Genomic DNA, 25800 nt, shown 5'->3' on the forward strand with positions numbered 1-25800 from the left:
ACAAATTTTTTATTTTAATATATATATTTATTTAATATATATATTTATTTATTATACATATTTATTATGCATATGTACCTTCCGAACAGCAAGGATATATTTTAAACCAAGTAATCCCCCGTGGCGAGCCTCCCAAGCAGGTGTCTTTAATAACTGTAATAATATCTGAAGGACTTTTATAACTCTTTCTTCTGATAATAAATTAGTAACTATCCCTAATACTTGAGAACATGTTTCTCTCACAGGTGCAATAACCTAAATAAGACAAAAAAATAAAATAAATAATTACTAAAATATACAACAAAATTTATGAAAATAATGTTTCACACCAGCGATTCTCAACCTTTTTATTTTGTTGCGGCACATTTTTAACGATTTCGAAATTTGACGGCACGCAAAGAAGAAAATAAATATATAAGTTGTTTACTTACCTATGTAAATATTACCTATGTACACCATGTAAAATAGTTCATGATGATAATTTTGAATATAGAATAAAATATGCACGACAAAAACAACAGTACGTTTATTAAGGAATTAATTACAAGTTAAAAATAAGAATATTTTTAATGAAAAATTAAAGCTTCAAATTTTTTGATAATTTGTTTTTATAACTCTTAATTACTTAGCTTACATTAATTGTTAGCTTTTAATTCCTTCTGTAAGTTAATATTTAGTTTGCTTTATTTTGTTAATTACTAATTTTAATAGTCATTAAATTTTCAACTTATTTTAGCATTTTAAGATCGTCAGAGACAGGACTATTGCAGACCAAGATGTTCACGTTGCTGAAGCATGGAAAACTTTTCTTTAATTTAAAATTTACTAATAAAAAAAACATTACAATTTTTACAATATCATTTCTAAAATTTTGCGGCCCACAGAAGTGCCCTGGCACAGTGGTCGAGTGACACTGTTTTACACTTTACAAGGTTATAAACCAGCACAGACAAATTAATAAATGCATAAGGAATGAGATTTTCATTGCAAGAGAGGATATGCCTGGTAACAATTTCATTGAAAAGCTGCTAACAGTTTCGTTCATTTATATATTTTTTTATGATGGTTTGAATTTATATTTTTTCTTTAAACACAGTGTTTTCACTACAGCGCGAGAACGCGAGAATCTCGCATATTTTTTTATATTCTCGCATTAAAAAATGATTACCGCGAGAAATTCGCGCATTCTATAAACCAATTTCAAAATTCGCGAATTTCTCGCATTTTGAAAAAAAATTCTCATTTGCGCCATTTAGAATAAAATCCGTTTCATTTTCTTCCTGGATCTTTTATTATTTTCAACATCTGCCCCATTATCTAGCTTCCCTATTTACCAGTATTGTTCAGAACCTTTAAGAACAACAGAACACCATCCTTCGGACCCACGGAACCTCTTTCAGAACGCATTTCTCTACAACCACGTGTTTACCGTTTCTTCATGTAAGATGTTTAAATCTTTTGCTCGTTAATGTAAGATGGACAAATACCTTGTAAAGCCACTATCTTCTACTCCGAAACGGACAAATGAAAATGAAACAAATGTGGATAGAAACGATCAAAACGAAACAAATACGCATTTGAGCAACCTAATGAGAATAGCTGATGAAAAAGTAGATGTAGAACATTTTCCATATGATGATGCAGCAAAAATATTCAATGCTTTAAAAATTAGAAGATGTTAAAAAGACATTATAATTAAAGAAATGATTTTTTCTTCAAGTCTCTTGGTGTTTTTTCTTTTTTTTTTAATTTTTGAAATCTCACTTAACTTTTTGAAATCTCACCCTGTTTTTGAGAAAGGGTGAGAAGTTCTCACCCATTTTTTTTCTGAGATGAAAACACTGAAACAGAATTAAGGAAGGGAAGAAATTAAGAAAATTTAGTCACTGGTTTAAAGGATTAGTAACAAAAAATAATTGACAAGTCTAGATACATTTATTTGCTGGTCTGTTCACGTGCCCCAATTAGATTTTTGAAAATGCTTAAAAATCAACAGAACCGAATTATATAAATGAATAAAAATATTTATATTTTAGTAAACAAGTAATTAAACAGAAATTAAATAAAAAATTACAGAGAATGTGTAATATTCAAAATTATTATGAAGAAGCACAGACCAAAACAGTAAATAAAAACTGTCATTATGCTTGATTGATCGCTGATCCAAGGAACCGTTCAATATTTTTTCATAATAGTCTGAATTTGATTTTAGGGATTTCAGACCACTGAACCAACATTACTTACAAGCCTAATATTAAATTTTTATCTCTTCTTATCATATAAGAATATTCTATATTCATGTTTTCGACAAGCTACATATTGCTTTTAAGTATTTCTTTTATCCCCCAAAAAGTATTTTGATACTTATATTATTATTTTTTTTTTAAAAAAGGCAATTTTCACAATGAGAAAATGAAAAATTCTAAGAATGATATATTTTTAAAAATATATAGATTATTTTTTGGAAAAAATATAATAAAAAATTTATATAAATAAATATTGGTAATATACGAAAAAAAAGTGTTAAATTAAGGAGAAATTAGTAATTTGTTTTACCTATTTCTTTTACTATAATATTAAAAAAAACTCAACAATATCAGAATCAAAAGTTTGTAATAAACCTGATTTAACAACAAAGAATTTCATGCAGCAATTAGGAAATTACTTGAAGTAAGATTAACAATTACAATACATTTTTGAAATTACTCACTTGATCCGAGACAAAATCACCGAACTTGTCTAAGGCTAATACACAGCATAATCTAAGAGCCAAGTCTTCCAGCCATAACTGGTTATAATATTTACTCTAAAAAATATGTTAGGATTTAAACAAAAAGGCAAAAATCAAAGTGTAATAATTAATATGCAACAAAATCTAATTAATTTATTAATTATATTTTTTATCCAAAATATAATACCAATTATAGTAGAAAGCATTCATTGTATAATCGATAAATATAATTCATGTATAATCGATGAATATGAACATTAACAAAGTGAATATAACCATGGATTCTATCATATTAACTTGATATTTGCAATGAATAATCCCAAGAAACTAAATTTTTCAATGAATAAACTTCCTTAATATAAAAATTTAGGGGTAAAAAGACAAGTCTTGAGCACTCAAATTATGATGCCCATCATCAAGATCATCAAACACGTAAATAATAAAAACAGATTTGGAAAAAAGAAAAGAAAAGTGAAGTTTTCAACAGAAAAATTTGAGGTGGTTGAAAGGGGCAAGCCATGACAAGATGCATTTCCAAGTGAAATGCAGAATTGGCACTCATATGAATAAAACAAAATTTTAGTTTAGAGCATCAAAATAAAGCTGATATGACAGGGGTGAAAAAAATATTTGCTTTCATCGAAGACAAATTTATACCCCAGTCTATAAAAATGTGCGGCTATAGTTGATTCATCGAGTTCTAAATAATTAACATTTTAATCTTTACATTAACAGTCTTCAATCTTTGCATTTCCCAAAACTAAACTTGGAAGGATTTTTTTTTTGTGTGTGTAATAAAGCCATAGTTACCTTAGAAAGGTATATTGTTAATAACCCAATGATTATCAATAGATTAATGTGCCAATTCTTAATCTGCCAGGAAAGCATGCATTATTAATATTATATCAATAGTAACTTTCATTTTAATTGTGAATAATAAATCAGATAATTTTTGCTAATCTAAATCTTTTTAAAAAAGTATTAGATATTATACACTAAGTATTGAGCACAAATAAGCATTAATTAACAAAGTAGTGTCATTATTAAAAGTATTAAGTGCTATCAGGAGGTGCCCTTCTACACATCTATTTCTTTTAATTCTATTCCCTTGTGTTCAATTGCAGCTAAAAGTATTGAAGTGCCAGATCAAAGTATGAAGGCAGCAAAACTAACTAACTACAAAACTATCTAACAACAAAATTTACTTTCTTACAGTAACATACCCGACCAAGTTAGTAAGTGTAAAAAATACATGTCTGGTTTGAAGTTTTATATAACTCAGGTCTATCAGGCAATATAATGAGTTCAGGTAAATAATAATACAGTTTTACAAAATATAAAATTTTGTAAATACTTTCTTCATTAATAATAAAAATAATCATACAAAAAAGTGTTCGATGAAGAATACTTACTTCATGGAGAGATATTCCTAGTTTTTTTCCAGCATCTTTTCCGTGAATTCTCACAATTTCACGTAAAGCTGTTGCAGCCCCATGACGAATTTCCCAAGATGCATTCAATAAATCCTGAACTAGATTATCACTGAATGATTCCAATGGCCAGTGGTTAGACTGAAAATAAAATATAAATTATTTATTAAGTTCTGGATATAGCAATTAGTAAAAGAAAAACATTTATTTCTTAATAATAAAGATAGATAATTTGTTCCTCAATAAAGTTTCTATATCTGCATTCTGTTCACTTCCATTGTTCTTTACAGGATTTTTCAAATTGTTAGTCGCGTTTCGGACATTTGATAAGCAAACAACACTAACACTTAAAAATTTATCTATATCAAGTCTACTAGCGATGCACTGAAGAAAAAAAATTAAGACAATTTACATACCAGACTATAAAAAAGACAAACAAAAAAGCTGAAAGAAAAACTTAATTCACTTAATTTAAATAGTATAAAAGTGTTTTTCTAGAAGTTTAATGTTTAAATTTGTCATTAAAACCTATTTATATTTTATTCCTTCACTTATAATTTATCACCAAAAAGATTTAAAGAAAAAAAAAAGCACATAGAGCCTAAAGTAATAGATGAAAATCGCCATGTTAATGACTGAGTGAAGAAAATAATTTTGGAAGACAAATACTAAGAATACTAAGAATAATATATTAAGAATAAAATAAAAATGCTTTTAGCTTATCATTTGAAATAAATTATAAATTTTATGTAATGAAAAAATTAAAAAATAGCAGCAATACCCATTTTTTAAGATATAACTATAAATAATACAACTTTATGAAATGAAAACTAATATAAATTCAATTCTACCCACTCAAAGTACTAGAGCCTAGGATCTGATGAAAATTAAAATTGTTTGAGAATTTATAGTTAAGTTTTAAGCAGAAATTTTTTGTTTTCTTCAAGAATTTAAAATTCCCTTAAGAAAATGTAATTAAAAATTTTCTTAATTTCCAGGTTACTCAGATGAGTAGATACCAAGCAAATGTTAATAAAACGGTGGAGTACCAAGTAGTCAGTATTCTACTAAAAAAATATTTGGTCACATGAATAATTATTATTTGGTCAAAATCAAGATTCAGTGCACTCCTAGAAAATGATAATGTATATGAGTTTTCCTATATCATGCAAAAGTACTGGAAAACGGGAAAAAAAAGTACTAATTATGGAAAAATTCCAGAAGTTGTTTAATTGTTACCATTTTTTTTATCATACTCATTGCAATGTGGGGGGGGGGAAAACAAGTCAGAATAAGAAAAATCATGGATGCACAATCTATGGCCTTCAGGCCAAAATTGGTCACAAAAGCTTTTGACTTGGCTCCGTAACTGACGTACATATCAATGAAATAAAAAAAGCAGAAAAAGTATCGGAAAACTTCTTTCTTAAAAAAAATAAAAAATTGCTTTGTAACAGTAAATTGTCAATTTAGTTCACAGATTTCTTCAGAGTATAGGATTATTTATGACAATGGGTTCAGTATTTACAATGATTGCTACAATTATTATTTGATTAAAATCAAAATACAGTGCACTCTTAGAAAAATGATAAAATTGAAATCCCTAAGTATTTCCTATATCATACATAAGTATTAGAAAATTAAAAAAAGTACTAATTATGGAAAAATTCCAGAAGTTGCTTAATTGTTACCATTTCTTTATCACGCTCATTATTGCAATATATGGGAAAAAACAAAAATCAGAATAAGAGAAATCAAGGACGCACAATCTATGGCCTTCGATCGAAAATTGCTCGCAGAGGTATTCGACTTGTCCCCGGAACTGGCGAACATATCAATAAAAGTAAAAGCAGAAAAGGCATTGTAATTTTTTTAAAAATTGCTTTGTAACAGTAAATTGCCGATTCAGTTAACAGATTTTTTCAGAGTATAGGATTATTTATGACAATTTATGATTGTTACAACTATTATTTGGCCAAAATCAAGACTCAGTGCATTCTTAGAAAAATGATAAAATTGAAATCTTTAAGTTTTCCCATAACATGCTTAAGTACCAAAAAAAAGTTCTACAGTAAAAGTAATTTCAAAATTACTTTTTAGATTATCAGTGTGCATTCTTTTGCCTCAGAATTTCATGAATTCTACCCGAATTTTGTATTTTTTTTATTTCACTTTCGTTTTCTGAAAAGCTATCTGAAGTTACCTTCTCCCTCAAATACATTTGTGTAAAAAAACGTTATTGAGCGTAAATGAGAAATTAGGAAGAAAAAAGAGGGTGCCGTTAAAAAAAATATTCAAGTTATAATAAATCAAGTTAATATAAATAAATCAAGTTAAAAAAAATATTTGTGAAGTTGCCATTCATTAAATATAAGTCAAAAATTTCAATTTTTGAGGAACAAAAATTATAATAAAAGGAAGATAAAATATTTTCTATAAAAGTGCTGATTGATAAATGGTAAAAAGATCAATCTGCATTAGTCTTAGCTCTTGACAAAAAATTAAAACAACATTTTAAAAATATTTAAGTAGTAGAATAGCATTAAAAAATGTATAATCACAAATTGAAGTTACCTCTTCCCATAAATTTCCACTACTAATGACATCCCCTTGTTTTTCATCTGAACAATTTTCAATCTTTCTTTTTTTGGCTGCAGGTTCAGCAATACTAGGATTCAGGAATTAAAAATAAATTTAAATACTCCATAAACAAACCTTGTATTAAAAAACATGTGAGTAACATTCATTAATTATTAAGAATGATAAAAACTTTGTGATGATTATTGCGAGAAATATTAAATTTTTTAATGAATTTAATTATAATTTTTTTTAAATTTTAAATTATTAAGAGATAAAATTAAAATAGTTAAAAAAGGAAAAAAGTCTAAGTGCAACACCAATGCATCAGAGCAGAGAAAGACTAGATTAAGAAACAGCAAGGTGGGATTAAAGTTGAAAAAAATAAATATATTCAATTAAAATAATAAAGGACATAAACATTTTGATTGGTGTACTGAAGCAACAGAACATTGCAAGGTAAGATTACAAAATACCGGGGAATTTAACTCCGTCCACAATTTACCTTTTTTTTTCTATTTCTAAGAAGATATTCCGCTAGTTCAGAAATGATAAAAAATTCTTTTATTAAATTCAATTAAAAGAGTTTTACAAAAATGCGAAGAAAAAATTTTTTCTTTGTGAAATATCGATTTTTTTAAAATGGAAATCTGCAATTTTTTAATTGAGCTAAACAATAAAATACATATATTGTTTAAGAAACATTTTGAAATATGGTTCAAAATAATATTTTAAAAGAAAAAAAAAGAACACATTAAAGGAGCAGCTATACTTATGATGATAAAAACAGATATATTAACAACAGCGGAATGTATGTCTATGGAAATTGGGATAACTTCAGAATTTTAATCATTTGACAAGAATCAGAATTTTATTTCCTAAACTATTTATAGTATTGCAATTATGTGACACCCCCCCCCATGGCAGAATCGCAGCGACAGAAAGCATTGTCACAGAATGTTACAAAGTTCTTGCAGAAAGATTTTTTTTTTTTTTTTGAAAAGTACAAAAATTTAGTTTTTTTTTATACAGAAATTTCCACAGAATATTTGAATCATAGATTCAGATAATAACTTTTTGACGCACTCAATTTATGCCAATAGTATTGTAAATCGATGTAATGTTTCGATTTTATTTTCGGCATTTATTGATATTGAAACTCACGTGGATTTTAAATATCCCGATATATTTCAAACAATCTGGAAAATTCAAACCGTGCATTTGAGTAATTACTTTTTAAGGCAATAATTCTATCGAATTTTTAGCAGTTATTGCTCTTGATAACACTATACTTTTTAAATCCAATATTTTTTATACGATATTATTTATTACAACAACCTTATCTCAAAACGAAACACGCATTTGAGGCATCCAATTCACGTGATTTTGTCATTATCTTTTTGTCAGTAATTACTACTACCGATGTCATGCTTTTTAAATTTTTTTTTATTGTGATGATTATTAACAAAAGGCGAAAAAAGAAATAATTTGAGCGCTCCCCCTCCCCCAACAAAATTCGAGAATATCACCCATAATATTAGAATAAAAAACTATTAAATGTACAATTAAGAAAATTAAATTTTTTTTTTTTTTTTTTTGTAAATACAGCGTATTTGTTATTTTAAATTAGTAACATATATGTTTGTTAGTATTGAAATTATCTTGCAGAAAGATATAAGTGCAAAAGGGTTTCGTTGCAGATAACTCAAAAAACTTCTGCCACTGGGGTGACACCTAGAAAATATTGTTACATAGACTATTACTGGAAGTTATTTAGAAAGTAATTTGAAACAATGTCTGCAATTAGTAGCAAAAGATAATAAAACAAAATATTAAAGAGTATGCGGAGGAGAAAATATAGAATACATTTTAAATAATTTTTAAAAAGCCTAAAAAAAACATTTTCTTTTACACAATTAAATTATTCAAACTTTAGGCATATAAAACAAGATTTAAACATACAAAACTTGTTTTTTAAAATTTTAAAAAGCAAGTTTTAGAACGAGAAAATATAGAATACATTTTAAATAATTTTTAAAAAGCCTCAAGAAAACATTTTCTTTTACACAAAAAAAATTATTCAAACTTTAGGCATATAAAACAAGATTTGAACATTCATACAAAACTTGTTTTTTAAAATTTTAAAATATGTACATTAACTAAATATTTAAGAAAGAAACATGTTTTTCAAATTATAAATTAAACATTATTTTTCTATCAAGTTATATTTCTCTGTAATTAGTAATGTGATTATTTTAGAGGGTCAAAAACAAAAATTAAAACTATACATAAAAATTTTGTCAGAGGAACCATTTACACACTTTTTTTATAATAACAATTTATATATTTTCTTAATATTTTCTAACATGAAAAAATTCATTATAATTAAAAACAAGTAAAGTGTTCCACAAACTATACAACAAGCTACTTATTACAATTTTTAACAAGTAAATGTAATTAAATCTCAGTATTTGAAATATAAAAAATAAAAAAAAATTTTAAAAAATCAAATAATTTTTAAGGTACATAAAAGATAATGAAATTATAGTGCTATACATAAACAAATTAAATTTTTTATTTTTTTAAACAAACAATAAAGAATTTTCTTTCTTTTAAAAAAAAGAAGAAAAAATAATAAGTAAAATTTCAATGTTCATGAAAATTATTAAGGGCGAACATGTTCCTTAAATGCTACATCTAAGAACACCATAAATTAAATGTTAAAAAAATTAAGTAGGGTAATTTTTTCATTGCCCAACTTAATTTAGAAAAAAAAATGTACCTTTGACTTGTTTGAAGCGAAAGATTGGAAGTTTCACTGTTCAAGGTTTCTGTTGCGTCAGTCTGTTAATAAAAAATAAATAAAAAAATTGTTAACTAAGAATAAATGTTTTAAAAAAAATTGCACAAAACTTTTCCGAAATTTTAAGAAACTAACAAACTTGATTAATAAAAATACAGAATTTATAATCATAAATAATGAACAAAACTTTCTTTAACTACTAATACAAAAAATTGTTATTTAAAAAAGAAAATAATTGCTACACTATAAAATTTAGCAGCCAGTTCTGCACATTCAGAATATGTAACTTTATATTTAAAAAAATGTGCAAATTATATTTAAAAAAAATTATTAATATGTAGTTTTTATTCTAGGGTTTTCAACCTTTTTTATAAAACTAGTAATCTAGTAAAACTAGTAAGCTAATAATTTTGCTAATTTAGTCATCATCATAGTTAGATAATATAAACGCATGTGCACATGATTACATTGGTGGTGATTCTCCAAATTTGCAGATGATACTTTTTTAATACTTTTTGTAATATAAAAAAGTATCCGCTCGCGCAAAAAAATAGTTTGCAGTGAGGGGAAAAGAGAATATGAAGCAGACAGCGTAATGCAAGGTAAAAAAAAGTCAGTGTTTAGTTGTAAGCATGCTGCTCCCAAAGATAAAAGATATAACTGCCACTTCAGCCCAAAGATTGGCGGCAGAGATTACTGGTAGTCTACAATTAGCTAATTTTTTACAACTTAACTCGATGCGACTATCGCTTTACATTGAAAATAGACCATTGTGGTGACAGTAGGAAATCTTATAATGTAATTTCATTTCAAACAAAATTACAAATGTTATTTAATATGATAAATACTTTATATGAATGTAGTTCTATAACTATTAATATTTCTGCAATGTTCTTAAAGTAATAATAATAAAGTAAATATGCATGTGTATATATATCTATATATATTTTGTCAAGAATAAATAAAAATATTAAATAGTTAACTTTTTTCGTATATTTAATAAAATTATGATATAAGATACTTTTGGATTGTTTGCACAGATACTTTAAGCTTTTATCTTACTATGGTTACCATGTTCTTTAAGAAAAAATAAGCTATAAATAAATAATTTGTGAATACTTAAATTTATTTAGGTTATAATTAAAAATTATATACACAGCAATGTTACATAAATACATGAACTACTTTCAATTCAAATTTTTATTCCCACCATTAAAAAATAAGATGTTTTAAAATTTTACAATAAGTTATTAAAACTCTAAACTAGAATGACAGTTTAATTCAAATTAATTGTTTTGATATAATTGAAAAAGTAGTTTATAAAAAATAAATATATTTTAAACAATTTAAGAGCATTACTTTTTCTTGCTTTATTTTTACACTGCTAGCAGTATGGTTTACTTCAAAATCTTCACTGGACAAATAATTAGAACCAAAATCGTCAAAAACATCTAATCCCAAGTGCTGATTTAACATCTGCCTTTGTCTGGCGAGATTCTCTTGGAGATTCATATCTGCATAAAAAAATATTAGACTTGATATAAATATTTCTTCATTTAACATAATACAATAAACATTAACACTTTTAATGAAATATGATGTTCTATACATAAAGTAAATTTATATAAAGTACAATATTAAATTATTAGCTTTATAGTTAACTACCTAAGATAAAAAAACATTATGATGTTTGTCCAGAATTTCCGTGCCAATTTCCAAAAGGATTTATACGGACAATTCTAAATATATAAGAGTGATAGAAAGCAAATGGCAATCTTAATGCCTATTAAATCTCACAAACAAAATTTGGAAAAAGTTTTATTATCAAATAGATAAATTGCAGACAACAATTTAATAAGAACCTCCAGAGCAGCAAATCCGATGTGTCTCATAATCAAAATTATCCAAAAATTCCAGGAACTTTTTAAGTTGATTTTTTAAGTGTAATATAATAATATAATATTTTCTTTATTAAGTTAACGAATAAATTCCGAACAATTGAGAAAACTGTGCGTCGTTTGATTTGGTACACACAGTTTGATCATAAACTTTGAAAGCATATTTACAAATAGTTGGGGGGAGGGGGCTGATTGTTTTAAATGAATGCCTAGGTTTTGAACTAGTGTTACTCTTTGTGATGCATAGTTGAGAGCAATTGGAATATACGGTTGGCTTGTTGGGGTTGCAATCTGGTTTGTTAAGTGCAAAAATATTTCAATCAAATTATTTATTTAAAATTTTTTTTATCTTTTTATTAATTACTTTTAAAATTTATTTTTAAATTTTAACATTTACTATGATATATTGCAAATAGTAAAATTTATATGGTAGTAATGCTCTAGACATGACTCAATCAAAAAAAAATTTATGCAGAAAATCATCCTGAGTTAGTGGACAAGGGGAAAAAAGAATAACGAAGAACAAGAAAAATTATAATGTGTTTATTACCAAAAAATGGAATGCATTTTTATGCAAAAGAAAAATGGCATTAATTGTAAAGTATGTTATTCTGATTATTTAAAAAAAAAATTATAACAAAGTATAATTTATATGGTGGTAATGCCCTAGATACGACTCGATCAAATTAATTTATACAGAAAATTATCCTGAGTTAGTCAACAAGGATAAAATAGAATAATGAAGAACAAGAAAAAATTAAAAATTATGTGTTTAATATCAAAAAATGGAATGCATTTTTAGACAAAAGATATATAGCAATATTGTAAAAGTATGTTATCCTGATAATTTAAAAAACATAATAATTTACTGAAAAATGTGTTTTATCCGACAAGTTTCAACTTACAAATGTAACTTATAGTATATTAGGTGACAGTAGAAAAATGATTTTTAAGATAAATTTTAACATAATTTAAAGATAGCATACCAATGTGGACAGAAAAAAATTATATTGTTACAACAAAATTTTTTGCACTTTTAACATTTCAGGTGTTAAAAATAAACCAAAAAGCATGAGCTAAAATATTCAGTTGCTTAATAGTTTTCAGTACTAATAAAGATTGTTTTATTCATCTTACTGAAGTTCAAGCACTGGCATAGAAAGGACTAAATTTATTAAAATATTTCATTTTCCAAGTGTATATAATTGTATTGACTTGGTAGAATGTTTTAATGAATGGTATACCATAATATTACTTTTTAATGATATTCATTTGGATAAAACAGCTAAGTCACTTTTAATACCAGAACATTAGTAAAAGGGGGGGGAGGGATGAAAGGCTGAGTCAACCTTGCCCAGCCCGAGGATTAAACCAGGGAACTGTGGCACGACAGCGGGAAGCGCTTCCGCTCAGTCACCGGGCGTCAGACACTTTTATACAGTATTATAAAAATAAAATGAAAAAACGTGTGTCACGTGTGACCATACTAGATTTTGGTATTGCCATTTCAGAACACAATCGGTGTATAAACTTGGTATGCAATAGAATGCTGAAACGAAATAGGAAACTGAATAATATTTTATTGATTTAGAGTTTAACAATTTTTTTTTTTTAACTTGTGCAAATATCATTAAAAAAATTTAGTTCATAAATTTAAACAGAATGATTTTTTTTTTTTTACTTATACATTCGATACTTACATTTCATAATTTTAACTTTGATGATTATATGTCTTATGTTTATAATATATACTTTAAAACATATATTTAAATAACGGTTGATGGACGATATTTTTTTTAATTCTTTGAAAAAGATAAATAATTCCTTGAAAAAATTCTAAGTATTATAAATATGTTTTAAACTAAATAAAATTTCTGCTAACGAATGACAATCAAATATGTTTTTTTCTTCACATTTAATGATACTATCTACAATGATATGTACAATTTTATTCTTTAAAGCATTAATTAAAATCACAATTGTATTCAATCTGAACACATTTTAATTGTTCATAATTTAACTTTTGTAAATCATTCTTTTTCTGATGATTCATAAAGTTTGGCAAATGAAAGAATCATGGTAAATGCAGTTTGGAATACTAATTTACAAGGTTTTTGTTAATGTTAGGTTTCTCCATTTAAAAAAAAAATTATTTAAAAAGTGACTTTAAAGTTTCTAGTTTGAATTCCACTTCATCACTGATAAATTCCAAAAGCTATTGTGCCTCTTGATCGTTGCATAGCTTGATGACATCCATTTTTTTCATAAACAGGTTTTTACTTTTCGTACCATCCAAGTCTCTGAAATAGATTTCCTCACAAGGAGACATTAACAGGGGTGATTGTGGGCCCAAGTCAAAATTCCGGAAAATTTCTCGAGTTAAAAAAAAGAAGAAGAAGAAAAAAAAAGAAAAAAACACTTTAAATTGAAAAATTAGAAAAAAATTTAAACAAGTTTTTTTTTCTCTTTTTCGCAATATTTCTTAGTTTACTTAAAATATATTAAAGCTTTTACACATACCTACACCATTTACACATACCTATGATGATCTGGAGAAGTAACTAAAATTTACAAATATGTCTTTCTTTCTTGAGTTAATAATTATAACAACTATTTACTGATAAAAAATTAATATTAATCATGAATATAAGCTTATAAAGTATCTGTCTGGCTCTCAATTACAAACAAATAAAATAAACTGTGTTTTTAAGTTCCACCTTTGAAAATTTTATTTCCAGAAACTTCTGTGATCAATGATTTTTTGAAACGTCTGGACCTTTGATCTCCGGAAACTTCCGAATCACTGTTAGCGAAAATTCCGGAAATCCTGATTTTTTCCGGAGCACAATCAGCCCTGCATTAAGCTTGACAGTAGGAATCTTTTCAGCACATCTCTTTTGTTCCCAAAAAATATAATGGTTATTTAAGAAAAGTCTCATAAATCTAGTTTGAAATAGAGAAGAAAATGCATTTTTTATTTATTTTTATTAAGTTCAAAGGAAAACTGTGCAAATATCTCACGTTGAACTCTCGTTTAAAAAGGTACATCACATAGACGGTGCCATTGTTTCCTTGATTACTCTAGTGTTGTAATAAATAATATCACAGAGAGTCCATGTTACCCAAAATAATTATTATTATTTCATCAACCATTGTATAAATACCATCACAGATTATGTGTAAATAAACAAAATGTCACAAATAAAAAAAGTGATATAAAAGCTTAATCCATTAATGGTTATTTTTATTTTGCCTTTTTCCCTTCTTTTTTTTAAAAAAAAAAGAAAGGTTATGAGATATGGTTGTACAATACATAAACAAAATAAACAAGTGTTCTTAAAGGTTATGTATTATTAAACTATGAGTAAAATTACTTAAGATAATAACTAGAAACTATAATTAAGTTCAAAAAAAAAATTTAAAAAAAACTAATTTGTTTTCACACTAAAAATAAAACATCATAGGGGAAAAAAATAAACAGTGTTACTATTTTGCACAAAAAGAAAACACTTAAATAATTAAATTTTTTTTTTCTTTTTTTTTACAATATGTGCTACATTGACAGTCCAACAAACAAAATGTTAAGCTTTATGTATAAATCATTATTAAGAATAAAATAATAAGAAAATACAACATCGAAACAAAGTAGAAAAAAAATAGACATTTAATATTTTCTTCTAAAATTTAGAAAGTAGGAAGAATCTCATATCTGAGTAGAGTAACATAACTTTTTTTTCAGAATGCTTTTAATACCTGTGTAAGTGTCAGATAACTGAAGAGTCTTATAATGAGGCTTCAATAATCAAAACTCTTTGATACAATATTTATGAGAGCTTTGTTTAGATTTTTCCTCCAAAATAGGCACATACTTTCTGGACAACCCTACCCCAATATATTAAAAACTGCTTCTAGTAACTAATCATTAAAATTAAAAAAGAATCAGTTAAATGTGTAAAAGCTTTTACCAATTTCTTTCTCTTCTATTTTCGCACTGTCACATGCTAACAAGTTGCTTCCATTTTGCATTACTTTATTAACATCAAACTTTTCAAAAGACATTCGACCAGTAAATGACAAATCTTGAGGCTTGTTAAAGCTTTCATCTAAAATGCATTGTGAATAAATAATTAAAACATTTCTTGAAGTTAATTTACACAGTACAGAACCTTTTATCCAAAAAAACGGGAGAAAATTTAGCTGGATTTCCCCGCCTTTCTGAATTTGAACATTTGATGCAAAATGCAGAAATTTCAGTCATCCTTGAAGCTGGGACCAGGGAAAGGTGTGGGATCTTTGATTTACAATGGGGAAATACACATTATATAAGGCTTATCAGTGAACAGAATAAAAAAAAATTCAACGCTATACTTCACTAATGTAAATATAAAAGTAAAAATGAAAATGGCTAAAATCCAGCTATTTCTTAATCAAAAATAAAGTAAGAGTATAGTTAGCTGTACAATATAAAACCGTTTATTCGGTTTTCAGAAAACCGGGAAAAACTTTGCTTGGTAGATTTATGAACAAGACTGACTGAGTCATCCTTGAAGAAGCTGAGTAGATGAAAAGGAGGAATTCTTTTTCTTTCCATTCATTCAAACGAAAAGGAAAGATAGACTTAGATAAAATAAAATGAACACAAAATCTCAATTTAAAAAACTTTCTGTAAGTAAATTATTGACTCTTCTAAATAGTTCCAACCCTTTCATTGCCGCCTAATTCTGAAGAAATTTGTTCAAAAATCATTAAATTTAATTAAAGTTTTAATTTTTATTTCCTAAAATATTTAAAACATTTTTTAAATAAAAGCTGAACTTTGGAATAGACATGTTCAAACAAAACCAAGATAAGCCGATAGCTTATGCTTAAAGTTCTGTGACATCATGTAAAATGGATAATATATATAATGGCAAGTTTGCAAACTGAATGCGGAAAAACAGCTCTCTCTGCCTGGTAGAAAAACCAACAGCAGATCATCAAATTCTCAATGCTTAAAAGCAGGGCTCGAAAAAACTCAGAAATTTTACCCGTCCCCGAAGACAACTTGTCCAACAATGTACCCATTCTCCTTTGAAACTAACCCGTAGCTTCTAAATAGATAAAAATATAATTTTCTCTTATTTATTACAAACATTTATATAAATTACACAATGAATTAGTAATTACTAGGATTACAAATACTAGGATTACATTATGCAGTAATAAAAGAAATACTAGGTTACTAATAGTAATGAATAGAGAAGGTTGCTAATAGTAATGAATAGTTCTAGATTAGATGGTCATTTTAGAAGTGAGGCGCTAGACCCTTGAAAGATAACACAAATTGAAAATGTATCACAAACATTAACGGAAAAAATGGCTTCAGATTCGAGAAATTCAGAGATTACTAGGATTACAAATACTAGGATTACATTATGCAGTAATAAAAGAAATACTAGGTTACTAATAGTAATGAATAGAGAAGGTTGCTAATAGTAATGAATAGTTCTAGATTAGATGGTCATTTTAGAAGTGAGGCGCTAGACCCTTGAAAGATAACACAAATTGAAAATGTATCACAAACATTAACGGAAAAAATGGCTTCAGATTCGAGAAATTCGTTGTCAGCGGAGAATTTTTGACCGCCGTGGACGGACGGTTTTTCGAGCCCTGCTTAAAAGCCAAATGGAATGACGTAATCACGGGAAAGTGCAACTGCAAAAAGCAGAGAAATTCTCCTCAAATCAGTCGTCGCCAGACTGATCATGGAGTAGGATGAAGGAATGAATTTTTTTTTTTTTGTGGAAAACCGGGAAATTCTGACATATGGGAAAGCGATGGTCCCCTGCATTCCGGATAATTGGTTCCCTACTGCATTTTTCAGATTCTATAACAGTATTAAAAATAAAAGATTAGAAATTTACTTTTAGCATAGGAATAGTTTGCAGGCTCCCATTCTGGCACATTTTTAATGATGGATTCTACTGCCTGACCGGCAGCAATACGGGTATCCCAATTTGAATTGTAGATGTAACGTTTCACCTAAAAAACAATGTATGTCATGTATTAACCGAAAAAACAAGTTTAGAAATATTAGCATTGTATCAACTTATAGCAAAAAGAAACACAAAATAAAACTGTTATGATTAATAAATGAAATTTTTACATCACCATGTTTAAAAATATAATGACAGGTAAATCGTACAAATCGTTATCTACAGTTATCCTGCATGACTTCGAAAATTACGCGTCCTTAGGATACTGGATTTGCTTAGGTACTTCTTCAGTTATTAATAACAAAGGAAAAGAAATTATAAAGACATTTAAAATTTAGCCTACGTTAATCGACAGGAGTGCTATTATTGTTTGCTTGTTTTTTCTGGAGTGGAAAATAATGTGGCGCAAGAGACATGACATAACTTATTTTTCATGTCCTGTCTGCCATTTTTATTGTATTTGACACATTATAACATGTAAACAGAATGACTAATAATTGTTGGCTAATTATTTTTTTGACATCCAAAAATAATTTTTGATACTCATTGTCATTCAGTATTTGCGCCTTATCCATCAAATCAGACAGAAATCATAAAGGGGACACGAAAAATTAGTTATGATGCACCCCATTGAACGCACACACAAAAAAAGAGTATAAGCAAAATTATAACTAAACCTCAAATATATAAACTATTTTTTTCTTCTTTATATGCAGCTTAAAGAGGAGATAAAAATTATTCTAAACATCATATTACAATGTTGCTTTTTCTAAATGATTTAATTAACAGCCTTGATAATTTAAATATAACTCTTTTCTTGTTTTGAAATTCTTTATTTTGTCAACTTTTCGATAGAATAATTATAACTATTCATGTTGATAAATGAATGAAAAGGCAGAGAATTCAAGTTTTAACCAGGGATCTGCTTTCAGTAAAAAGAGTTCCAGTCTTGGGTCCCAAACTCTAATGGAATGCGCTGTTGGTACCTACTTCTATCTAAAAGTGTCTATTGTCTATCTTTTTTTATGATTCTGGTAACAAGTTATTCATAATAGCTAATCTAGAGCTTTATTAGGAAAGAAAAATCTTCAGTCTGGAAGCAAAATACAACCCTTGAATGGTTTATCTGCAACTTCCGATCAAAAATATACTAGAAATGGGAGTTAATAAACTCTGAACACTATTTCTTATAGCAGTTAACTAGCAAAAGAAAATTTAAAGCTGTTTTTCAAACTAATTTCAATAAACATTGAAAAAATAACTTTAAAACTGTAAAAGATAAATGTAGTAATTCAAGATATCAAAATATTCAAATCTTTTGAAATTTTTATTTATTCATTTATTTTCAAGAACATTTTTTTTAAACATGTTTAATGCAACTGTGATATGATTAAAAATTAAATTTGTATGATACAGTAAAATAACAATAAATAAATCTTCTACAGTGAACAACAGCTACAATTAAATCTTCTACAAGTTGAAAAGCAGCTATAATTTAAATATAGTGAAATATAATGTATAAAACTTAAAATATTAACTTCAAAAATATAAGTGTTTCTATTTATAATTTTATTTTAGGACATAATTTTTAAAAAATTAACATAGATGTTTGGAAAATAAATTAAAACTATTTACTTTGGCTAATAAATTATGCAGTTCATGAGGATGAAGCTTTTGAACTTCACCCAGCTGCACAGCTGCAGCTTTCCGAGTTAATGGTGTTGAGCCTGTGTCCAACAAAAGAAATAAACGATCTAACCTAAATTGAAAGAAACAGTAATGTAATAAATGATTGTTATTTTCACAATTAAGTAAAAAAATATATATTTTGGCACTTTTCGATCAGTCAGGCGCAAAGAAATTCAATTATGTTTGTTGTTTTTTTAAATTTAATTTCATTTGTAAAAGTCTCTTTTGTCCAGTGTTCAAAAAATAAATAAAACAAACAAATAATAAAAACAGTTAGTGGAGGTCTAAATTTTTTGGTGACTTTTTGCTTGCCACCAGGTAACTGATAAATATTACATTTTTCTTTAAGGATGAGTTTGGTTTAATGCCAGCAAGCATAAAGTTTTTCAAAATTTCAGTCAAGAAATTTATATTTCAGTTACTTAAAACATTTTGGGCAGTTTTCCATATGGATACCTGTTCAGGCTAATTACAAACACTAAAGGGATTTCAAACTTACACACATTAATAAAATAATATGCATCGGTTGATATGTATAGAGGCAGCCAGTTACAATCTTTAAGTTGGTCCTCTTTTATGATTTTTTATCGTTTAGTTTCACACGAGTTAATGACAGGAAGTGACCAAAACTTGGTTATTATTTTTTCACACACATTAATTGATACAGAAAACTACCCTATATTTTTAATGAAAAAGACATTTCAGATTTTTATAAAAATAAAAATTTCACATCGTTTTTATTTAAAAAAATCCAAAAAAAAAATTAATGCTTCACCTCTCAATTTACTAAAATGCAATTTCATAGTAATTTTTGAACAATCAAAGGCATACAGACTTAGTTAAAAATTTCCCCGCAGAGCAGTTTCTTAAATTAATAATAGTTCTAGTCTGAACTACTAAGTTCAGAGTTGGAATTAAAGGAGTAGAACATTGAAAATTCAGTTTAGAATGGTTAGAAATGTTTATCTATTTTTTTTACCATATATAAGAAGCAAAAAGAATGTAATAAAAATTATAGATTTCACTTAATGAATGAAGAGTAACCCCTTTAAAAATTTTGTAAACAAGCTTTTAAAATTCATAATAAAATATATTCAAATATTTACCACAACAGAGATTTAACAAAAATTATAAAAGTATAAGTTTAGTTACTAATTTATAAAAGCTTAAATAGTAAGTATAAGTTATATAGTAAGTATAGACCTAGCATACATTTTATATTATATTTAGTACAAATGTTACAAAAGCTTAAGTTTGATTATTCTAATTCAATATTGATCTTACAAACAATTATCAGAACTAAGATTTCGAACCTGTGTCATAATTATTCTAATTATCAGGAAGTGGTACATGAAAATCCTAGGGGATATTTCCGTATCATGATCTATTGCGCCAACTACAATCGCCAAGGTGCCAAATAGATTTTAAACTTGCAAAATTTTTAAAAAAAACATGTAGATAATTGCCGGGATGGCTACAAGTTATACCTTTTGTGTTGGTCCCTTCTGTGATGTTTATTTCAGTTTCTCGTGAGCCACTGCCCAGAAGTTTCCAAGACTAGGTAATTATTCTGCCACAGATCACGATACGGAAATCTCCCCAAATTCAAAAATACTTTTTCAGCAATTGGCTAGCATACATGCTACAGCACGCCACACATGCCCAAAATTTTGGGAGGTCGAATAAAAAGTTACGTACTTTTCCATTGCAAAAAAAAAATTACAAATATAAGGCTTATAAATTATAATTACATTTGTAAAATAGAAACAGAACTTATTTTCTATATGTATTATATTTGAAATTAATAACAATAAATGTGAAGGAGTTGCAAGGAATGGAATATGCATAAGACATATTAAAAAATTACATAAAATATAAAATTAAATATTAAGTTCTGTTGAAGATAGAAACATTACTTATTTACTATCCTAAATATGTGAAAAAGAATATCAATAAATTTAACCGCGAGTTATAATAATAATAATTGCGATTTGTGCAGGATATTAAGTAATAAAAAATTTAAATTAAAATTAATTTATAAATTATGGTTATGTTTATAGTAGAAACATGATTCCTCTCTTTCTATCTAATCATGATGTTTAAATTAGTTCATTATAATTTAGTTCGTTATAATTTAAAAATCTAAAATATTTCTGCTCTTGATTTTATTTTTTAAAAGAAAGAGTTTCTTCATCACTCCTAACTTGCTTTTCTTTTTCTTAAATCCCTTCAGAACTAGGTATAAAGCAATTAGATTAATTCTTTTTTCAATACAATTTAATATTATGTAAGCATTCATAATAAATAAAGAGTTGATTGCGAGGTGAATGTAGAAAAATGAATATTTTATGAATAAATCTTACCTAGAAGCCATTTAAAGTACTATATTATCAAAATACTTTAAATGTTTTCAAGTAATATACAGCTGAAATTCATGATAAAAACAAGCAAATTCAGCGAAAAACATTTCACTTTAAAAAACGTTTTGTTGGTAGTATTGCTATTTTTCTTATTTAAAATATTTAAATAAAAAAATTGTTTTTGTGTGATTCATTGGAAGGATCATTATTAAAATACCAATAAATTGTGATTGATACATTAACAATAGTAAAGCTTTATACAGGTCAGTTATAAAATTCATTAGCGACCAAACTAAAATTTGATGCACATAATAGTTTTGATTAAGTATCTATCCAGGATCACGACATAAAAAAGTATTTTTAATAAAGTTATTAAAAATGTATCTATTTAATATCACAAGTGTCCCGGATGTGAGATCACAGTCGCTCATATTTATACTCTGAGCCATCTTGGCTTTGAATGCCAACAAATATACCGGCACGAATGATCTGATTGGTGGAAAATAAAATATCCTCAAACCCAGTATCGAAAGAAAAATTTACAAAAAACTGTTTTTTACTTTTAACAAACTGCACAAAGTAAAATATTATTTCTGGCATGACAGGCACCATTCTCACTTTAATTTCACTTTAAAAAATCATTCTCACTGGATGCAAGTTTTTCGCATGTGAAAAAATCGCAAATAATGTGTTTGAGTATGAGAAAAATGAGATTGAGAATTTTGTATGCGAAATAGAACCAGATTGGTGGAAAATATTTACTCGTGAAATACTCGCCAATCAGGTTCTCATTCGCATGCGAAAAAAATTGCATTCATTGAGAGCGACCTTTTAAGGGACCATTCTAATTGTGTTATTCTTACAAATCACTCTTCCCGCAGTGGACTAATCGTTAAGACAGTTACCAGCAGATCACCGAAGTCAAGCATCACTGGTTGCAGTAAGTGTGCGGGTTAGTGATCACTTGGATCACTCTGCGTACGGACCGAGGGTGTGAGGTATTGGTCCTCGTTAAACTGGTCTACCGTAAAGAGCTTGATTTCGCGCTCAGGTTATCGGGCTACCGAAGTAGGGGTGCCCTCGCCTCTGCAGAGGGTCAAAATTGTGACGGCATGTCTTCGGATCATCCTCAGGGATGTTTCCCAGACCGTCGCCAATAGCCCATTGTGCAGCTCTAGCATGACGTAAATGAACTACAACAACAAATTATTCAGATGATTTTTTTTCGCGTGCAAAAAAAAGTGCCAGCAATATTAAGCTCGCTGCATGTGATTTACGCACCTCTGATAGCTATGGGCGGTACCATTGGTGTACGACTTAAAATCATAGTGATATCACTTGTAGTCAGTAATGTACAGTGCGCAGAAAAAGAAGAAAAGAAAACGGACTACTCTGAATAACTTTTAATCTAATGATCAGATTTTCACGTTATAAGACTCAAACTTAATGGCTTGAGAGGGGGATTTCAAATATGCTAATTAATAAGTGCAAAGGATATTTTAAGTTGTGAAATCAGACACCAAAACTTACTTTCTCTGAATACCATTTTTTACCCGACGGAATCGGATTTTTGACCTTAAAAATAAAAGGGGTAGCTGCAATCTAGAAACTTTGATCCCAATAGTTTGATCAGGAGAGAGCTCCAATGTTTAGTACCCTTAATGTTAATTTTACTTTTTGCGTATTTCGCTTTATCTCTAGAACTTTTTGAACGAATTGAAAAACTTTTACACACAATTATAAAATATGTCTATCCAAAAATAATTCCATTCAAAAAATTAACTTTTAATAAATATTTATAATTTTAAAAAGAATGACTAGAATAGTCAAAAAAATATTGACTTCTAAGATGTAAAGTTTTTTTACATTATTTTTAAAGCATGTAATTTTACATGACAAAATAGAAAATTTGAGCAAAATCAGTCAAATAGTTCCTGAGAAATTAAATTTCAAAAAAGTTAGATAGTTAAAATTCGATTTCTCAGGAACTATTCAACCGATTTTTTTCAAATTTTGTCATGTAAAATTACATTTGTTAAAATTATGCAAAAAATTGCCTACCATATAGTTCAGTATTTTTTAGACTATTCTTAAGTAAAATAATAAATATTTACTAAAAGTTATTTTCTGCATGGAATTATCATTGGACAAATGGATTTTATAATCATCTGCAAAAATGTTTCAATTCGCTGAAAAAATTCTCGAGATATAACGAAATACGCAAAAATATAATTAAATCGCTCTCCTGACCAAGCTACGGGTACCATATTTGCAAGATTGCGGCTACCCGTAATATTATAGGGTCAAAAATCCGATTCCGCCGAAAAAACGGTATGTTTATTTAGAGCAAGTACGTTTTAGCACCTGATTTCGCAAGTTAAAATATGGACTTCAATTTTTAATAAGCATATTTTTTGTCACCCCCTAGAGCCATTATACGAGGGTTGCTATTTATATTTCTGGCCTTGGCAACAGTAAGCGTTGCTATGCAGACGGTACCGCAGACGATTTTAATCGAAAGTTTGATATTTTTAAACATAAATTCAGCAGACGATTTACCATTATAGCTTCATTTGTGTTGTTGACAGTAAATTGAAAAGTTCTTCTCTTTCAAAAAAATGGAATTGAATCGTGAACATTTTCGTGCCATTATTTTTCATAACTTTCGACGTGGATTGTCAAGACAAGAGTGCTTCGATGAACTTAATTCTTTATTCAGCGATAAAGCGCCATCCTACAGCACTGTAAAAAATTGATATAACGAATTTAATCGTGGTCGATGTTCGATCCAGGACGAATCCCGTGCAGGTCGTCCAAAATCCGTTGTTGTGCCAGAAAAGATCGATGCTGTGCGTGAACTGATAAAGCAAGATCGTCATGTGACATACCGTGAGATAGAGTCGTCTTTGGACATTAGTATGACTAGCATCAATAAAATATTGCATGAACATTTGAGCGTAAAAAAAATTTGTTCGCGTTGGATCCCGCATAATCTGACAAACGCTCAAAAAAAGGCTCGTGTCGATTGGTGCAAGGAAATGTTGGGAAAATACGTTCAAGGTACATCAAAGGCTGTGTATAAAATCTACACAGGTGACGAATCATGGATCTATGCATATAAGCCGGAAACAAAACTGTATGGGTCTTCCAAGACGAGGCAAAACCAACAAAAGTTGTTCGAGGAAGAAGCACATCGAAACAAATGATTGCCTGTTTCTTCGGCATTAACGGTCATGTGGCAACAGTGGCGTTAGAGCAACGCAGGACGGTCAATTCTGAATGGCACACGACCATTTGTTTGCCAGAAGTCATCGGAGAAATTCGAAAAAAGCAGAAGAACAGGCGAATCATTCTTCATCATGACAATGCGAGCTCTCACACATCGACTCAAACAAAGGCATTTCTGACGGAGCAAAAGATCGAACTGATGGGTCATCCGCCGTACAACCCTGATTTGGCACCCAATGACTTCTTCTTATTCTCACACATCAAAAATAAATTACGTGGACAACGATTTTCGACCCCCGAAGAAGCGGTTGATGCATTCAAAACGCATGTTTTGGAGTTACCTCAATCGGACTGGAAAAAGTACTTTGAAAATTAGTTCAAACGCATGCAAAAGTGTATTGATCATCATGGAGAATATTTTGAAAAACAATAAAACCAATTTCAATCCTACATATTTGTTTTTTCATTATTAGGCCAGAAATATAAATAGCAACCCTCGTAGTTCTAGAACGTGAAAATCCGATCATTAGATCAAGAATTATTCAAAATGGTCCTTTTTTTTATTTTTAAATCCATGTATTATGCACCAATCCTTGTACCTTAGAGAAGCGCAAAAGTGACTAAAGCAATGGCTTATATTCTTTTCAACTTTTTTATGATAGTAAAAAAGTTCTGTACACAGCAACACTAGTAGGTTTAAGTTTTCTTAAAGTACATTTAAACTTTCTTAAACCGGTTTTCTGAACATTTAATCTTCTTAACTTGATAGTGAAAACAGAGTATAAGAAAGCAGTATTAACTATATTATTATAAGCATAATTGCCTAAAGGGACCATTCTCTTCAAGAAATTCGCATGCGATTTTGCTACTTAATTAATCAATTATCCGTCCCACTGTAGATAGAAGGGGGGAGGAGAACAATCTCTGTTCGTTCTCTCAGATCGTGAGATTCTGATATATACCTTCTAATAATAATATTTAAATAAAATAAAAATAAATATAAGTTCCAAGGGTCTTACATAAGAATAAAGCGAAATGAGCGAGAGATGTGATCCGATTGAGTAAGCAGGTTTTTTTTTTCTTCATGAAACAAGTATTCAATGACACAA

General features: G+C 28.0%; 1 protein-coding gene across 1 annotated transcript in view; it reads right to left on the minus strand.

Annotated features, from left to right (window-relative positions):
* Hel89B (histone acetyltransferase 1) overlaps positions 1 to 21937 on the minus strand; it is a 62630-nt gene extending 40693 nt beyond the window's left edge. The window contains exons 1-10 of the mRNA XM_016065364.5: positions 21467 to 21937; positions 19050 to 19173; positions 17343 to 17460; positions 15405 to 15542; positions 10901 to 11055; positions 9521 to 9582; positions 6736 to 6829; positions 4144 to 4302; positions 2711 to 2806; positions 79 to 255 (exon numbers count right to left, since the gene is read on the minus strand). Coding sequence (XP_015920850.3) covers positions 79 to 255; positions 2711 to 2806; positions 4144 to 4302; positions 6736 to 6829; positions 9521 to 9582; positions 10901 to 11055; positions 15405 to 15542; positions 17343 to 17460; positions 19050 to 19173; positions 21467 to 21477 — 1134 coding nt within the window. The 5' untranslated portion in view covers positions 21478 to 21937. The remainder of the gene's footprint in view (positions 1 to 78; positions 256 to 2710; positions 2807 to 4143; positions 4303 to 6735; positions 6830 to 9520; positions 9583 to 10900; positions 11056 to 15404; positions 15543 to 17342; positions 17461 to 19049; positions 19174 to 21466) is intronic.
* Positions 21938 to 25800: the final 3863 nt, after the last annotated feature.

Source organism: Parasteatoda tepidariorum, chromosome 7, assembly GCF_982258835.1.
Source record: "Parasteatoda tepidariorum strain Cologne lab strain chromosome 7, Ptep-v5.0, whole genome shotgun sequence".
Classification (NCBI taxonomy): domain Eukaryota; kingdom Metazoa; phylum Arthropoda; class Arachnida; order Araneae; family Theridiidae; genus Parasteatoda; species Parasteatoda tepidariorum.